The sequence below is a fragment of the Pleurodeles waltl genome, chromosome 9, assembly GCF_031143425.1.
Source record: "Pleurodeles waltl isolate 20211129_DDA chromosome 9, aPleWal1.hap1.20221129, whole genome shotgun sequence".
Lineage (NCBI taxonomy): Eukaryota > Metazoa > Chordata > Amphibia > Caudata > Salamandridae > Pleurodeles > Pleurodeles waltl.
The window spans coordinates 95942820-95958882 of record NC_090448.1 but is presented as its reverse complement, the minus strand read 5'-3'; the positions used below and the strand labels follow the sequence as shown (position 1 = coordinate 95958882).

The following is a 16063-nucleotide window of genomic DNA, read 5'->3' as shown; positions in this document are numbered from 1 at the left end:
CATTGAAAAGAAGCAAAGCCAACTGGTCGTCCTAGGCAAGAGTACAATGGTTATATTTTACTTTTTTTCCCCAAACATATGGAAAACATATAAAAAATATCAAAATAATACAGTGGCCCCGCAAGCCAGGCACACCAGCAATGGTACTGAAGGGCATACCTTTTCAGGCAGCTGTGCACAGGCTGGCAGGGAAAAAACCGTTACACACAGTGTAATATAGCCACTGGATGAAGTGGGCTGACGCATAGCTCCTTACCATATGTTGTGACAGTGGAACCAAAATTCTAATGACACTTGAACTGAACAATGAATGAAAAAGGTTGAGTGAAAGCCCACATATGTATTTGTAGTATAGTTATATGTATTATGATATGTTTGGAAGCAAACTCGCACTACATCTAATGCTGCCTCCGGGCCAGACCTAGTAAGGAATAAATACGAATTCTATACAGTATAAGTTGCACTGGACTCGTATCATATCCCAACTCAGCTTTGACTATCTTCAGGTTAAGTCGTCACAGTCTTCACCAGGAACTGCTGTTGGAGAGACTGCAACCTCTCGACACCAAGGTACACAGCTTGCTTGCTACAGTCAGCTCCAGGATCACCCTGCACCTAGTTCCTTCTTGACAGTTACTTCTTCTGCATGATTGGAAGGTTTGTTCCCTCACTCAGCTGGCAAGCTGGATTCTAGGCACTTCAGGTCATGTATAAAGCTCTTCCAGCAAGGGCCATAGCCTCAGGTGATGTTCCCTCACCTCTGGAAAGCTGGGTGACAGGCGGACACTACTTCCATTTGTACAGCAGTCTTCTAATTACTCTGCAGAGCACTCCCTTCCCTGATCATAGAGAGCCTGGAACTGGAACCACAAGTGGGTTAGTGGGCTCCCACTTATATACAGTAACAGCAGGCAGGATATTATTATATTAATTGGCTTTACTTTCAGAATCAGCTTGTGTTGGTTCTCCTTACAAGTTTTCGCTCCGGGTCCCAAAGATGTGTGAGTTTTCTGCACTTGGATATTATGAGCGAAATTGAAAGAGTGATCAGAGGAAAATTTAAAAGTACAAACCTCACCTAAGGGGCCCCCTGCACTTTACACAACAAAGTTTCCGTACCAATCATCCACAAAATGGCAGCACTCCAGGACGACTAAGCATCAGCCCCAGGCTCAAGAAAAGGCCTAACTGAATTTCTAGAAGAGTCTTGTCTCCTCTTCCCTCAAATAAGTGTCTCGCTCTCCTCCTCTAGCTTCAGAAATGTCAGCCTCCGACTTCCTCTGGGTTGGAAAACAATCTCAACTTCATCTTATGCAAGGGGTGTTCAAAGTGGGTCCCAGGGGTGTCCAAGCAGCGCTGGTCCAGGATTTCACTCATGTTAAGGGACAGGCCCAGGCCTCAAGACCTCTCTTGATTGGAGTGACATCAGGGCCAGTTTCAGAAACTACCATACCAGAGGCACACAGTCGAGCTGGTACCATTCCATTCCCAACAATGGCACACTGAGCTAACTAATGTTTTTGTTCTCAACTGTTTCTAATTGTAAAAGGATACGACTTCAAAATAGACATGGTTTGCACTCCAGAGAACCTCAGCAATATAAATAATAAATAAGCTTGAGTTGAATAATCACATTCCCTACACAAATGAGTGAGATAAAGAGAGAGAGAGAAAAAAAGAGAGAGAGAGAGTGATCGTATGAGAGAAGCTGCCCTTCCAAAGGAATGGTTGCACGTTCAGTGATGGAGAAACAAGGCAAACCCCTCGAGAGATGGCGTGTGCCCACTTTAGCCTCAAAAGCTCGATATCTGAAAAGACGGCTGTGGACGCATCTCCTCAGCTCATTGCAAAACAAATGCCGGGCAAATTATATGTGTATTCTGTGCCTTCCGAAGCAGTTTTCATGCAGTAAAATCAGAGCGCGAGGTAATTAAGATGAGAAGGAGCTGGGAATTCAGAGTAGGCACATTGTAGCTTCTTTTTAAAAGGAGCGCAGCGTTCCTCGTTGGAGAAGGCGCCGCTATTATTTCTTTTTAGAAGAGTACAAAGGGGGGATGGATGTAGGACTGTTCCAAGCACAGTGCGCGGATTGATTCTAACAGCTGCTCTGCTTTGCTTTTCAGGCACGTCTGCAGACATTGATGTGAGCGAACCAGGCCCAGCAGAGGAGCTTTGTGCGAGAACCTGGAACCGACTTGGGATCAGTGGACACCCACTGGAAGACCTCAGCTGCTCCACACACAGCCAACGCGTTGCATTAATATTTACATTTGACATTTTCCGCTACATAACTTGTATCCAGTTGGCTGATAACTTCCAGGGTTGCCTTGGACTTGCCAGGGAAGCTCAGCATGGCCCGAATTAATGCCTTTGCATTGGCAGCATGCCAGCTGGTGCTCGGATTGTTAACACATTCGCTTACTGAATCCTCTGCCCCGAATGAGTGTCCACAGCTCTGTGTTTGCGAAATACGCCCATGGTTCACGCCGCAGTCCACCTATCGAGAAGCCACAACGGTGGACTGTAATGACCTGCGGCTCACAAGGATTCCCACCAACCTCTCCTTGGATACACAGGTCCTGCTTCTTCAGAGCAACAACATTGCCCGGACTGCAGACGAACTCCAGCGTCTCTTCAATCTGACCGAGCTGGACTTTTCTCAGAACAACTTCAGCACCATCAAGGACGCTGGCTTATCCAACCTCACCCAACTCACAACTCTGCATCTGGAAGAAAACCAGATCTCAGAAATGACAGACTACTGCCTGCAAGACCTCAGCAACCTGCAGGAGCTGTACATCAATCATAACCAGATTAGCGACATTTCACCCAAAGCCTTCGCTGGCCTAAAGAACCTTCTGAGGCTGCACCTCAACTCCAACAAACTTAAAGTTCTTGACAGCCGTTGGTTTGACTTCACTCCCAACCTGGAAATTTTGATGATAGGGGAGAACCCAGTGGTGGGAATCCTAGACATGAATTTCCAACCATTGGCCAATTTGAGGAGCTTGGTTTTGGCAGGGATGTACCTCACAGACATTCCTGGAAATGCTCTGGTTGGATTGGATAACCTGGAGAGTCTCTCCTTTTATGATAATAAACTGACCAAAGTGCCTCAGCTGGCACTCCAGAAAGTCCCGAATTTGAAATTCCTCGATCTGAACAAAAACCCTATCCACAAAATCCAAGAAGGGGACTTCAAAAATATGCTGAGGTTGAAGGAACTTGGTATCAACAATATGGCAGAACTAGTCTCCATTGACAAGTATGCTCTTGATAACCTTCCTGAACTTACGAAGCTGGAAGCTACTAATAATCCTAAATTGTCATACATCCATCGTTTGGCATTTCGTAACATCCCTACTCTGGAGAGTCTGATGTTAAACAACAATGCTTTGAATGCAATGTACCAGAACACTGTGGAATCCCTTCCCAACCTGCGTGAAATCAGCCTGCACAGCAATCCACTCCGATGTGACTGTGTCATCCACTGGATGAACCCAAACAAGACGAGCATCCGCTTCATGGAGCCTCTGTCAATGTTCTGTGCCATGCCGCCAGAGTACAGAGGGCAGCAGGTGAAGGAGGTGCTCCTGCAGGACTCCAGTGAACAGTGCCTGCCAATGATCTCTCATGAAGCATTCCCTAATCACTTGAACCTAGACATAGGAATGACCGTCTTCCTGGACTGCCGGGCCATGGCTGAGCCGGACCCAGAGATTTATTGGGTCACTCCCATGGGAAACAAAATCACAGTGGAAACATTCTCTGAGAAATATAGGTTAAGTGGTGAAGGCACCCTGGCAATCTCCAACATTCAAGTGGAAGATTCTGGCAGATATACATGTGTCGCTCAAAACACAGAGGGTGCAGATACCAGAGTGGCCACTTTACGAGTAAACGGAACTCTTCTGGATGGCACACAGTTACTGAAAATCTATGTCAAGCAAGCAGAAGCCCACTCCATTCTAGTGTCTTGGAAAGTGAACTCCAATGTGATGACCTCCAACCTGAAATGGTCGTCTGCAACCATGAAGATCGATAACCCGCATATCACCTACACAGCACGCGTCCCTGTGGATGTGCATGAGTATAACCTCACCCACCTTCAGCCTGCCACAGAGTATGAAGTTTGTCTCACGGTATCCAACATCCATCAGCAGATGCGCAAATCTTGTGTAAATGTCACCACCAGTGGTGCTTCCTTTGCCCTTGACATCTCGGACCAGGAAACGAGCGCAGCCCTTGCAGCTGTCATGGGTTCCATGTTTGCAGTCATCAGCTTCACTTCTGTTGCCGTCTACCTTGCAAAGAGGTTCAAGAGGAAGAATTACCACCACTCCCTAAAAAAGTACATGCAGAAAACCTCTTCGATTCCCCTAAATGAACTGTACCCTCCTTTGATCAACCTCTGGGAAGCAGACAGCGAGAAGGACAAAGACGCTGCATCTGAGGGGAAGCACAGCCAGGTGGACACCACCAGGAGCTATTACATGTGCTAACTTTGGGACATTTAGCGTTCCCTCCGTGCCGGGGGACACTTCCAAGAGCTCAAGCGCTCATTTCCGGGAGTGTAGTTTTTGCTTCTGGTAATAAGAAGCTCTAAGACCTTTTTTTGCTTTATTCTGCAAAAGTGATGAGTTTGGAGATGGTGATTTTTTTTTTTAAATTCTTTTTCTGCCGTGCTGGACTGTGGCAGATTCACGGGTGGACAGTTTAAATATGTTTTCCCTTTTGTTTTAGTATAGCGTATCGCAACACTTTTTGACAAACACTGCAGCTGCAGCAGCACCACCTGGCTTTTCCTTTTTTTGTAATTTGTGTCAGTGCTAGAGAAAAAACTCTTCTGTTCTCATGGTAGTGCTCAAGACAAATTTAGTGCAACCCCCCCATGCCCTTCCATGTTTTCAATGAAAGACAGCAGGCGGAGGTTGGAGGGATGGTGTTACACTTTCCATGCCATACCCTACCCTGTGCAGCACAAGGCCCTGCGAGGATGGACCGGAAGCACATGCACTCTTGGTGTCTTGAAAGAGGCTGCCCAACCTTTCTGTGTGGTTGTATCAACTGATGCAGAACATTGCCATTTTAAACCGACATGTTGTTTCTTTTGTATTGAAGTAGACTAGGTGACCTAACTAGAAGAGAACTGATAATAGAACAATGTACAGCCAAGCCTTTATAAAAAAAAAAAACACAAAAAAAAAACATGCTTTTTTTTTTCTTCTATTTAGTAAATACATTAAGTTTTTAGCTACGCTTAAATCACCAGTGCCTGGTGAAGAACGCTAGCAGACCTTTAATAAAGTATTTGCTTTGTTTTTATAAATACGAAATTTACAGCATTCTTTCCAATTTTTGCATTTTCTCGAAATAAATGTGTCTATATTCTTGTATTACCAGTTATCACAAGATAATATGCCTATCACCCTTCTACGTGCAAAAACCCTTTTCAAATCTGTTCTATTTTTTTGTTAGGAATCACGTTTTTAGAGAATCTGCAGGTAATGTCAGATAGTGCATCACTAAAAGACGTAACTAGTGTCTTGAATTATATTTAGTGTACAACGTTTTCAGCATAGACGTTTTTTAAAGTAATAAAACTTGCTTATTTATTGTAAAATTCTGTGTTTTTAGTACACTGTTCTCTACTGGGGATGACAAAATATTGTAAGGCTGCTGCGTATATGCTCTTATGAAGAGATGTTAACATATTTCTCTCGCATATGATGATCAACTGCAGGACTGCAAAAGAAATCTCCTAGTAACGCATACTGTGTGAGGAAGAAGGAAAAGTGCTTTTATGGGTATTTTAAAACAGCAGTAAGATCAGGTGATGTCAGGTTAAATGTTGCAGCAAAAACATGAACACAAGAAGAACCTTGGAAAGACAATACAGCAGTTTATATTGTAAAAATCCATCAAAAGTAATTTTATATGTGATAAGATATCTATCCGATATTAGAGCATAGCAACCTACAGAAGAGTTCTAGACCCCATGGATGGGGATGAAGGGCAGTAGTTTTTGGATGTCACGGATCTCTATGGTGATGGATTAAATACTACATGGTTCAATTACACAGTGGTTCTCTTGTGTCAGAACACACTCAAGCACACACACACACACACACACACACAATGTGACTTTTTTTTTATTTTTTACTTATGATGTTTATGTGATAAAACAGCTGTTGAATTCATTTAGAGGAACGGTGGTGGTGATGCACAATCCGTGGGAGGAAATTCCTTGGACAAACATTATATGTAAAGGATATTATGTTTCCACTGTTATGTGTCAGGTTATACATTACTGCCCTTGTCTAAATTAGACCCTAATCATGTGGCCTTTTTGTAGCAAACTCCCCAGTTCTTCCAGGCACTGCACCTCCAGAGGTGACCACCTCCTCAATCCTAGGACCATTCCTTTCCAATGTACTGCTTTCACCCTGTGCCAGTGCCTCCTTTCAATGTTTTAATCTGTGCCTGTCACCAAGTGTTCATTGCTTATCCTGGTCCCTTCTTATTAATTAATGGATATATTCAGCCATTGCTGTGGTGTTTCCTCGAAGATGACAAATCTCCTCTATACAACATTGCATACCTACACGATAGACCGAAGACTCTGTCCAAATGTAAATGATCTCTGAATCCTTTCTTAAGGTATTGCTCATGTTCAGCCCTTTGTTTCGACACAGTGGGTTCCCTCATTTTGTATACTGATGCATGTGTATATTTGAAGGATGACACCCAGGTCCTCCTCTGGCTGGAGATGTTTGAAAATGTGGTGACTTCAGTGTCCCTCCTTCATGGAGCAAAGAATCTTTTGAGTGATTCTCAGTTTTCTATAGGTTAATAAGAGGAAGACTTCTGACCATGAATGCCCAATCCGATATGTGTTCCGACCTTCTTTGGCTACCCCATCTAGGACAACGCGAGTTCTCATTCATAAAATGTGGGTTCTTTTCCTTGTGTGTTATCTCTGTGCCAACAACTGAACACTGAGCTCAAGTCTTGTTTTTCAATAGTCAAGATGTCATCTGATCCTTCAGCACTTCATGTGATTCTGCTGTAGCAGCCATAGGATGTTAATGGTCTGAAAACTGAATCTGTTGTAGTTTATCACTTTTTCTTGTCCACTGCCTAGATTCCAGAAGTGCACATTGTGACAGCACACCTTCTACTTTTACTTACCAAATGTGATCACATTGGATCTTGCTTCACAGTTGACCTAGTGGAACAGCAGCTTAAAATTCAAAACTCTATACATTGTGCCTTAGTGCAATTCATCCTTGTATTTGGTCGCATACGACCATTAAACACAACTTGTGACTCTTCACTCAACTGAGCAACATCTGCTAAGAGTCATCAAATTTTCAATGGTAGGGTAGTGCAGCTGTGCTTTCATAGCCTTGCCAATTATGCAACTGTGCATCCTTCTATACTAGATATAGAGGAGATTGAAGACCTAGTTACTTACCATATTAATGATGACCACAATCAGTAATCCACGTCTACTTTCTAGTCTGTTTTTAAAAGACAGTTAAACTATTTACTGGCATAGAAGCACTCTACAAACATCAGTAAATTGTAATAACTACCATGGCATACAACAACAAAAGACAACAAAATAACTTTTTCCATTAGCAATATGGAAATGAATTCCTACCACCACAACATTTGTATTCTTGGCAACTTGTTCTTGTAAAAGAGACGCGCATGTTCAGCCACTCATTTCTCCAAGAACTCTGACTTAAAGCACAGGTTGCCTTCTTAATCAAAGAGGGAAATCCTTAAACTCTCAATAAATCCCTTCAACTGATGCCACCTTTTTGTCCTTAGGAACCACAGTGACTGATCCATGTTATTTAATTAGTTTTCACTTGAAGCTTCCAAGCCCCTTCCATTGTTTGTCTTTCCATAGGAGTAGCAATAGGGCTCAACATGACGCTTGGTGTAACAGCCATGCCCATGCTAGACCCTTGGGTCTGCCTTGCAGTTCGTCTGGGTTTATATTTATGTCACCTGCTCACCCACCTCTGTGGGTGTGATTAACCAACCAAGGGAGAGGGGGACCTGAGCGGAACAGTATGTAGAAAGAGTAATGACGGTAAGTGCCTCCAAAGGAATTCATGTAAGGTAGCCCACCGTATTAGCTGATTTAATCCATCTGGGCTTAGTGTGCACACAAGTACGAGGCTTAAAGGGGCCATCTAGCGATTAATGTCACAACAGATCTTAAAACCAAAGCTGAGATCTTCATACAACTATTCTCCAAAAGTTGCCCTAAACCTGTGACCTGTGAACCACTTGGGATCCCCAAAGCCTACTAAGGGGGCTTGTCACTGCTTAGAAAATTAAATAATACTAACAGATTAATAAAGTGTATACAAGTAAAGAAAAAAATGTACATTTGACCCTTTTAAAACGTTCTGGGATTGTGAAGGAGTACGACTGGGGGCTAAACATTACATTAGTATCCTGAGATCGATTTGCGGGAGAAATGTAAGTACATCAAACAGAATATAGTATGGAGGATGATTGACATCAATTAAATTTAGAAAAGCTCCAACCTTCCTATTAAAATTAAAATGTTGATTTTTTTTCTTCTATTTATTTACATATTAAATACAATGTTTCAATGTTTGTGTATTTGTTTGAATGCTGGTTTCGGTATGTGTGCGTACTGTTCCGTGGTTCAAAACATCGCAATTGCTTACACTGGGATCCCTGGCTTCTAATAAGGATTCTTGGGGCAATCTCTGGATCCCAATATTGATTCATTGGGGATCTGCAAATTGTAGAAATGATTAAGTGTGGGCCCACAGAGGGCAGAAGGTTAAGAGCTGCACGGACGGCCAAAGAGGACTGTCTTCTTTCTCTACATCAGATGGCCTCTATGGAGCCCTTGTCGGGAACCAAGATGGAACCAAGATGGAACCAAGATGGAACCAAGATGGAACCAAGATGGAATTTGAACTGTAGCTGGCCCTTGAAGGAAGAGCTATAAGCAATGCTGCCAACATACAGCACCATAAGTCACAGGGATTACATTCTACGGTTTGTACCAGAGAGAACTGTGTAGACGCTATGATGTGGCACCGTAGGTTGGCAAATTCTGCAACCCAAAAAAGGCAAATTCTGTGTCCTAAGAAAGCAAAAGTTGAATTTTTTTATTTTATTTTACTTTGGGGTTTCAAGGGAGGTGTCACAGTGCTTGCAACTCCTAACTACCTCCTGGCTTCCTAACCAGTGCCTGGTGTGGATGCCATAGAGTCACACGAATAATAAGGTGGCCACAGTAGGGTGAGTGAGATTACGGGGGTGGGCAGGAGAAGCTAAGGTCCATTGTGGAGAATAGAAGGATTAGTGCTATTGGAGAAAGGGGCAGAGAAAGCAGAGTGTCCCTGATGAGGGTGACATAGGCTAGAGAAGCACTAATATCTGCCGCTTCCTGGTCTCTGGCAGCAGTGAGTCTTTTCTCCTGGTTGTGCTGCCTTCGCAGGGTCTGAAGCGAGCCCCAGGGGAACACTTCTGTGAAGAGTGATTCAGGTCCCACCGGGAGATTCCTGGAGGTGTCACAGAACATGCAGGAGACGGTAGAAGTGAAAACCTCTCTTTCCTTCTGTTTTTTCTCTTTTTATTGCCCTAGCCGCCGCAGTGCAGGGACACTAAAAGATTGCTCCCAGGTTATTTCTGAAACATTGTGGCAGTGGAGGTGAGGGGGTTTCACAGAAGCGCCGCTTTTGCTTTGTTCCCCAGTTGCAAAATCACTATATTCTTGCAATTGCAAAATCTCTGTATTCTTGAAGGTCTGAGAATGAAGAAGAGGATGTAAAGGAGCTGGGCGTCGACCCCATCCTGATCAGAGATACAGGCCTGCGCTTTGGTGTCTGTGGCACAGCAATGAGTCTGGCAACCGCGAATCTGAAATGGGCGGTTTCAAATGCGATTCTGGCAAGGGGCAAGAATTCAGGAACAAAGGTAATCCATTACAATCGGATGAACAAGGCTGAATCAAGTTAAAAGCTCACAATACAGCATGCTGTTTTTATATTAGTGATGGTGAATTACAACATAGCAATGACCACATTAGGTTGACTCTCAGAGGAGGAATGATGGAGACTGGATTTTAATGGCTGCTAAGACAGTGAATGCTAATGTTCATTAAGTATTGGTACTGAGTGATCATATCTTAATAATGTTGCAATTAGTTGATTAAAATGTGAAATAAGGTGCAAGAAATGTATTTGTGTTACCCCTTCTTGATTTGCACAACCATGTAGATCGTCTTCCAGCAGCCTAACTAGTGTACAGCAATCCGTTTCTGCCCAACTGAGTCTGCGCTATATAAATACCAATACATATAGGCATACAATGCAGCATAACTTTCTAAGGTGGTGGTACACGTCTAAGTGGTACTTGGTGCAAAAGAAGCAGTATGGCAATCTGTGGGATTCCCTGATAGGTTCTGCTCATTCCTATCCAGGCACCAACCAGTGGGTTTCTGGATCTCCCTTATGAGGCAGGTCTCCATGTCTGCAAGAATCTAGCAGCACAATATTCACTCTTCATTGATGCATTAAGACAGACATGGCTAGGGTGCACAATGCTATCTAATTTGATCTTCTCTGGGTGTCTACCAGTGACCATAGAAGATCCAGAGGGAAAAGTAGTTCTTCTATCCAATAAAGTGAGCATCCACCTTAAGGCACTTCATTCCCACAGTAGGATGACTTGAGTTGTTCCTGTGATGCCTAGGGCCCATTAAATCTCAGGAACCAATCAAGGCTGAATGTCCTCATTCTTTTTCTACCCACAAAGTTCATTGGTGTCGCCAACCATAGATATGTCCTTTTTTCAGACCTTTAGATTGTTGTCCTATCTGCCAAGAAAGCTATACAGGTGATGGTCCCATCCATCAGGGTCAATGACTTAAACTACACCAGAGAACAGGCATGCCTTCTTTGTATGGGATATGCATGACTTGGCCTTTTGTGCATGTTGCGGAACACCCGTCTTGTGCCCTTCTGACTTGTTCATGGCTAGAATGCAAGCTAGATGGTGATCAATGGTTTGGTTGAATCCAGGTTAGGACATTTAATGTTGTTGAGTGATCCAAGTAGATTGACATGAATATGGGGCTAGACCTCCCTCCCTGGAAGATAGGCACTCCCTTGAAACACCAAACACCAAACAGTCGCTTTAGTGTGGGCACACCCTTTTATAAGCATTCACAACCAGGCTCCAAATGTATGATAAACGCATGAACCACGGCTGAGACATGGACATGCAGGCACCATCAGTTATTCTGTTACTTTGAAAATATAAATAGCCATAATAAGCCTTCATTGTTATCCCTGGCTGCTACCGTATGACAGGAACTAGTGGTGATATAAGGATGTGAACTGAGCATCACTCTTATTCCTCTAAGTAGCACTCAATTCCTTTGGATTATCATCACATTTGTGCCTGTATTGGAGAAGGCTGATGAATATTATGCACTGTGCTAAGTAAACCAAGGGAACTTGCAAAACCCCATATGAGAAGGCGGATTTGTGTCCGTTGGTTAATCAATTTTTCTCTGAAAAGAGAGGTCAGGCATGATTATTCTGAATCACTGGTATGTCCCAATTAAGGGTGAGTAAAACTTGCAGAGTTGTACTCCGTGGAATTCCACAGAGTTATCTAAATACTCCGCGTGAATCCTCAGAGTTCTGTGCATGGCAGAATTCCGGTCTGCCCATACATGCTTGGGTAAATTAACCCGGTTGTAATATAGAACCATCCACAGTCTGCGATTTTGGTGACTGAATTTGCCCCTAGGAGGACACTTAAAAGAAATTTTGTTTGTAGATCACACAATGACACGTTCATAACACCATTGTTAAATAGACAAAAATGGTCCCGTAACAGAGGGCTGAACGCAGGGTGGATCCACACTCTTAGAAAGCCTGTTATTCTGTCACTGAACTTCTCCTTTTTGCACTCATCTTTCGGCCTACCTGATCCCACATTGGCCAGCAGGCAGCTGAGATCTAGGCCTGTCCAATCTGTCCCCTGCAGTTGTGAAGCGCCCGGCCCATCTCATCCACCACACTCCGAATCCTCCAAAGCTGGCCCAAGCAGCACAGCTGCAGCATAGAGTGTGGCCAAGACCCATCCATTTAGCATCTGCACCCCAGAGCAACGCCTCCTCCTATTGGACGAGACACTTGAGTGTATCACAACAAGCCATTAGTCGTTGTGAATGTCAAGAGCTGTTTGAACGTTAATATCTGGAAGGCTCAATATTGCTTCATGCCCCAGAATAAATGGTCTAATGGGGTGGCGCACCAGAACCAAGGAACATGGGGAGTGCCCACCTGGTCTTCATAAAGGTGCACCATATTGCATGATATGATCTGTTGGTGATATATGTGAGTGAGTGGGACTATACGTTTTGACTCAAGGAAACAATTTATATTAACTTTTGTTTTGCTTTCTATGTATACCCCTGATTTGAGAATTTCTGATAATATTTTTTATGGGAAATGAATTTGAATGAACCTGCATTAATTAGTAGATTTTAGTTCTGCAATATGTACTTGACGGTATAATGATATTGTTGTTCGGCACTGCTCAAACAGAGGAGGGTTTCGCATTTTGGATTAGATTTTGAATTTAAGGCAGAACATTTTGACATGCTAAAGATGGCCGCGGTTACCTCATCCATACCGAAATACCTTTATATATCGGTCCTTTGTCTATTTTCACTATTGAGCACTATGTAAATAATGTGAATGCTTGCTGCTGTGTAACATCCAGTGTCCTGTGAGCAAGGGGATGTGTTCCCTAAACCACGTTGGTCATTTTCTTGCTGCAGCTAAAATAAATCACCTGCGAGATTTACTCAGGATCGTGTGTGGTATTCGTTGGATCAGGATCGTGTGTGGTATTCGTTGGATGGTAAATGCTGGTGGTGTAATAGACTACGGGGGCTGTTCCACACCCATCACACGAGCCGCCACAAACTTTGGCCTGAGGAGGAGTGGAATCGGAGTGTTTTATATATATAGAGATAGAGATAGGTAGACAGATGGATAGATAGACAGATAGATAGACAAAAAGAAGTGAGAACTCTTGATAGTTCCTTGGTTTAGGTGGAGACCAGCTCTAGTAAGGAGCACCCTGCAACACCATCATCACTCTAGATTTGCTCACCTCAAATGTCTGTTTTGTTAGTAAGGTTTTTAAGAATAGGATCAGAAAGTGCTATCCACACTGAGCTAGAAAGAGACATTATTTTGCCATTCATACAGTAAAATCTATAGGCATAGGATTTTCATAGTGTCATCCTCGCCGAGATGTAAAATGACAAAAGGCTTTCACCACTCCAGGCACAGTATTACAGATTTGGATTGGTAAAATACCATCCAAGCCATCCTTGAATGAGCAAAAACAATCCCTGACGCATATTTCAATATCATTATAGCACTTCAGAGAGGTTTAACTTTGTCCAGACATAAGGGAGCACCCAGAATAAGTGAAAAAACAAATTATAGCGAATGACAGGATTAGAGCGATGCATAAATTATGCACAAAAAAAAGTGAGAACTCAGGATAGTTTCCACTGTTTCAGTTAGGAACACCATCTACACCATCAACACATTAGATTGGTCCACCTAAAATGTCTATTTTCCTAGCAACGTTTTTAAGCATAGGATTAGCATAGGGCTGTTCACGCCGAGCTAGAAAGGGACAAAGGGCCTCATTATGAGTTTGTCAGTCCACCGACTGCCATGGCGTTGGTGGCAATCCCAACGCCATCGGGATGGCGGTCGGACCACTGTATTACGAGTCATGAGGGCCCATGGAACAAAGACCACCGCAGTTCTGCTGGGACCGCCAGGCAGCACAGACTGCCATGGTCACAAGGCAGCACAAACAGGCCGGCTGAGACAGTGTTACATTACAAGGTTACACACCGCCAATGTGACCATGGCGGTCTCAGCAGGACAGTATAAAGGATACAGTCACCTGCAGGCAGCCTCACACATCCGGAGCCCCCCTGGAACCCATCAGGCACATCCTACTGCTGTTGATAATCGATGGAGTACAAAATCCAGGCGGCCATGGGCGCAACCGACTGTATATACACACATCTACCTGTGTCATTAACCTTAACAACAGATCATTACGCCGTTGTCCACAGCATATGGGGGTCAGCCTTCAGACACCAAGTACACGTCTCATCGTGAACACAATCCAAATCATACATGAAGATGGACACATTCTCAGGCACAACACAACCCATTTGGGCTGTCTACTCACGCTGCACAGCAACACTACACAAAAACAGATGTCCACACATATCAGGCACAGGGATAGTGAAGTCTACACAACATTCTCACACACATCACCAACAACACACAAACATCACACCTACAAATTAGGGGTGGGTGGTGCGCTCTGCTCCGCTGGTGGAGTTAACAGAGATTTTCGCACTCTGCTGGAGTGCAGAGTTTGGCAAAAAAACTCCACTAGCCCCACCAACGGAGTGGAGCTCACCGGCATGGGGAGAGTGGAGACCCTACCTGAGGCTTTGCTCTCTGCCGATTGGCATCGAGCTGCTGCTGCAAGCTGCTGCTGAGGGGCTGCACCGGCACCAGCTCTGGTTCCAGCCCCTTACCCCTTTCGCTGTCCTCAGCAGCTAGGGAGTGGGGAGCAGCGGGAGGCAGAGAGCCAGGCTGCTGGCAACAGGGGGGTCTCGGCCTCAGCAGCATTCAGACCCTCATTGCGGTGTCACTTCTATGTGTGCACACTTGGGACACTGGGCAAAGCATATTTTACACATGATGGGGGGGGTGCAAGGAAACTTGCAGTCAGAGTTCCATGGAAAAGAACCTGTCTCCCCAGACTCCCTGAACTTTCTCAGAGAATCGGGGGAGACAGGTTCTTTTCCATGGAGGTCTGACTGAAAGTTTAATTTTTTTCCGAGCACAGACCTCCCCCCGACCCCATATGAAATAAAGTCCAGGCCCAGTGCCCCAGGGGCACTATGCCTGGACATTATTTTCATATGTGACAGGGCATGGGTCAGTGCGTGGAAAAAAGGAAACGTGCAGTCAGAGCTCCATGTAAAATAACCTGCCTCCCCAGAGTAAGAAAGTGGTGGTGGTGGGGTACAGTGCGGAGGCCAGCTGGGAGATTTGAGCCGGAGACCAGGTGGGCATCAGCTGCTGTGTTAGCCCCCACCACATAGAGATGCGTTTAGCTTGAGAGCGTGCCTAGCCCAGTGGGAAACAAGGCTAGGCACTTTGTGAACATGGCAGAATGCTGGCACTGAGCTGGTTTGCTGCTTGCTGATAGTGCTGGGCTCTAGGTGCAAGACTGAATTATGCTTGGCCCTCTGTAGCAAGTTTGTGAAGGAGGGCAGTTGGTGAAGGGAAGCACCCGATCTCAGAAGCGCTAAGCAGGGCCAGGCTGCCCAACCCTGCTTAGCGCTTCCAAGATCAGGCACATATTGGCCAGGCAGGTGGCATTACGCTGCACACTGAACTCTGCGGAATTCCACTGAGTTTTATACCAACTCTGCGGAATTCTGCAGAGTACAACTCACACACTCACATTCCACACAGGCCAGGGACTGTCAACACAGACAACACACATATGTATCGTTGTGGCATAGAACACAAACAACACTCCCAGTTAACAACCCTGCAATGGACACACACATCACAAACAACACAGCTCAATGGAAGGACAATGGCACACACAATAGACAGAGACAAATAGACAAAGAGCACCATACTAACAATGCCTTCACAATGGGGACAGTGCCAGCAGGAACACACAGGGACACATGTCACTTTGCGCAGGTCCCTAAAACACAATGTGCACAGGAAATGGTCCTACAAGTGTCTCAGGGACAAACAATACTAGACCCAAATGACATGCCTATCTGCACAATGTGGAAGTGCAAGTCAACAAAGCACATACAACTCCAACTACATGGGGCATACCTCTACAGGAACTAGCTACAAGGTACACACAGCTAAATGGACACATTCACAGGCAAATGCAA

General features: G+C 44.5%; 1 protein-coding gene across 1 annotated transcript in view; it reads left to right on the top strand.

Moving 5' to 3' along the window:
• LRRN1 (leucine rich repeat neuronal 1) overlaps window positions 1–6078 on the top strand; it is a 48871-nt gene extending 42793 nt beyond the window's left edge. Inside the window, exon 2 of the mRNA XM_069206355.1 lies at window positions 2124–6078. Coding sequence (XP_069062456.1) covers window positions 2352–4502 — 2151 coding nt within the window. The 5' untranslated portion in view covers window positions 2124–2351 and the 3' untranslated portion in view covers window positions 4503–6078. The remainder of the gene's footprint in view (window positions 1–2123) is intronic.
• The last annotated feature ends 9985 nt before the right edge of the window (window positions 6079–16063 follow it).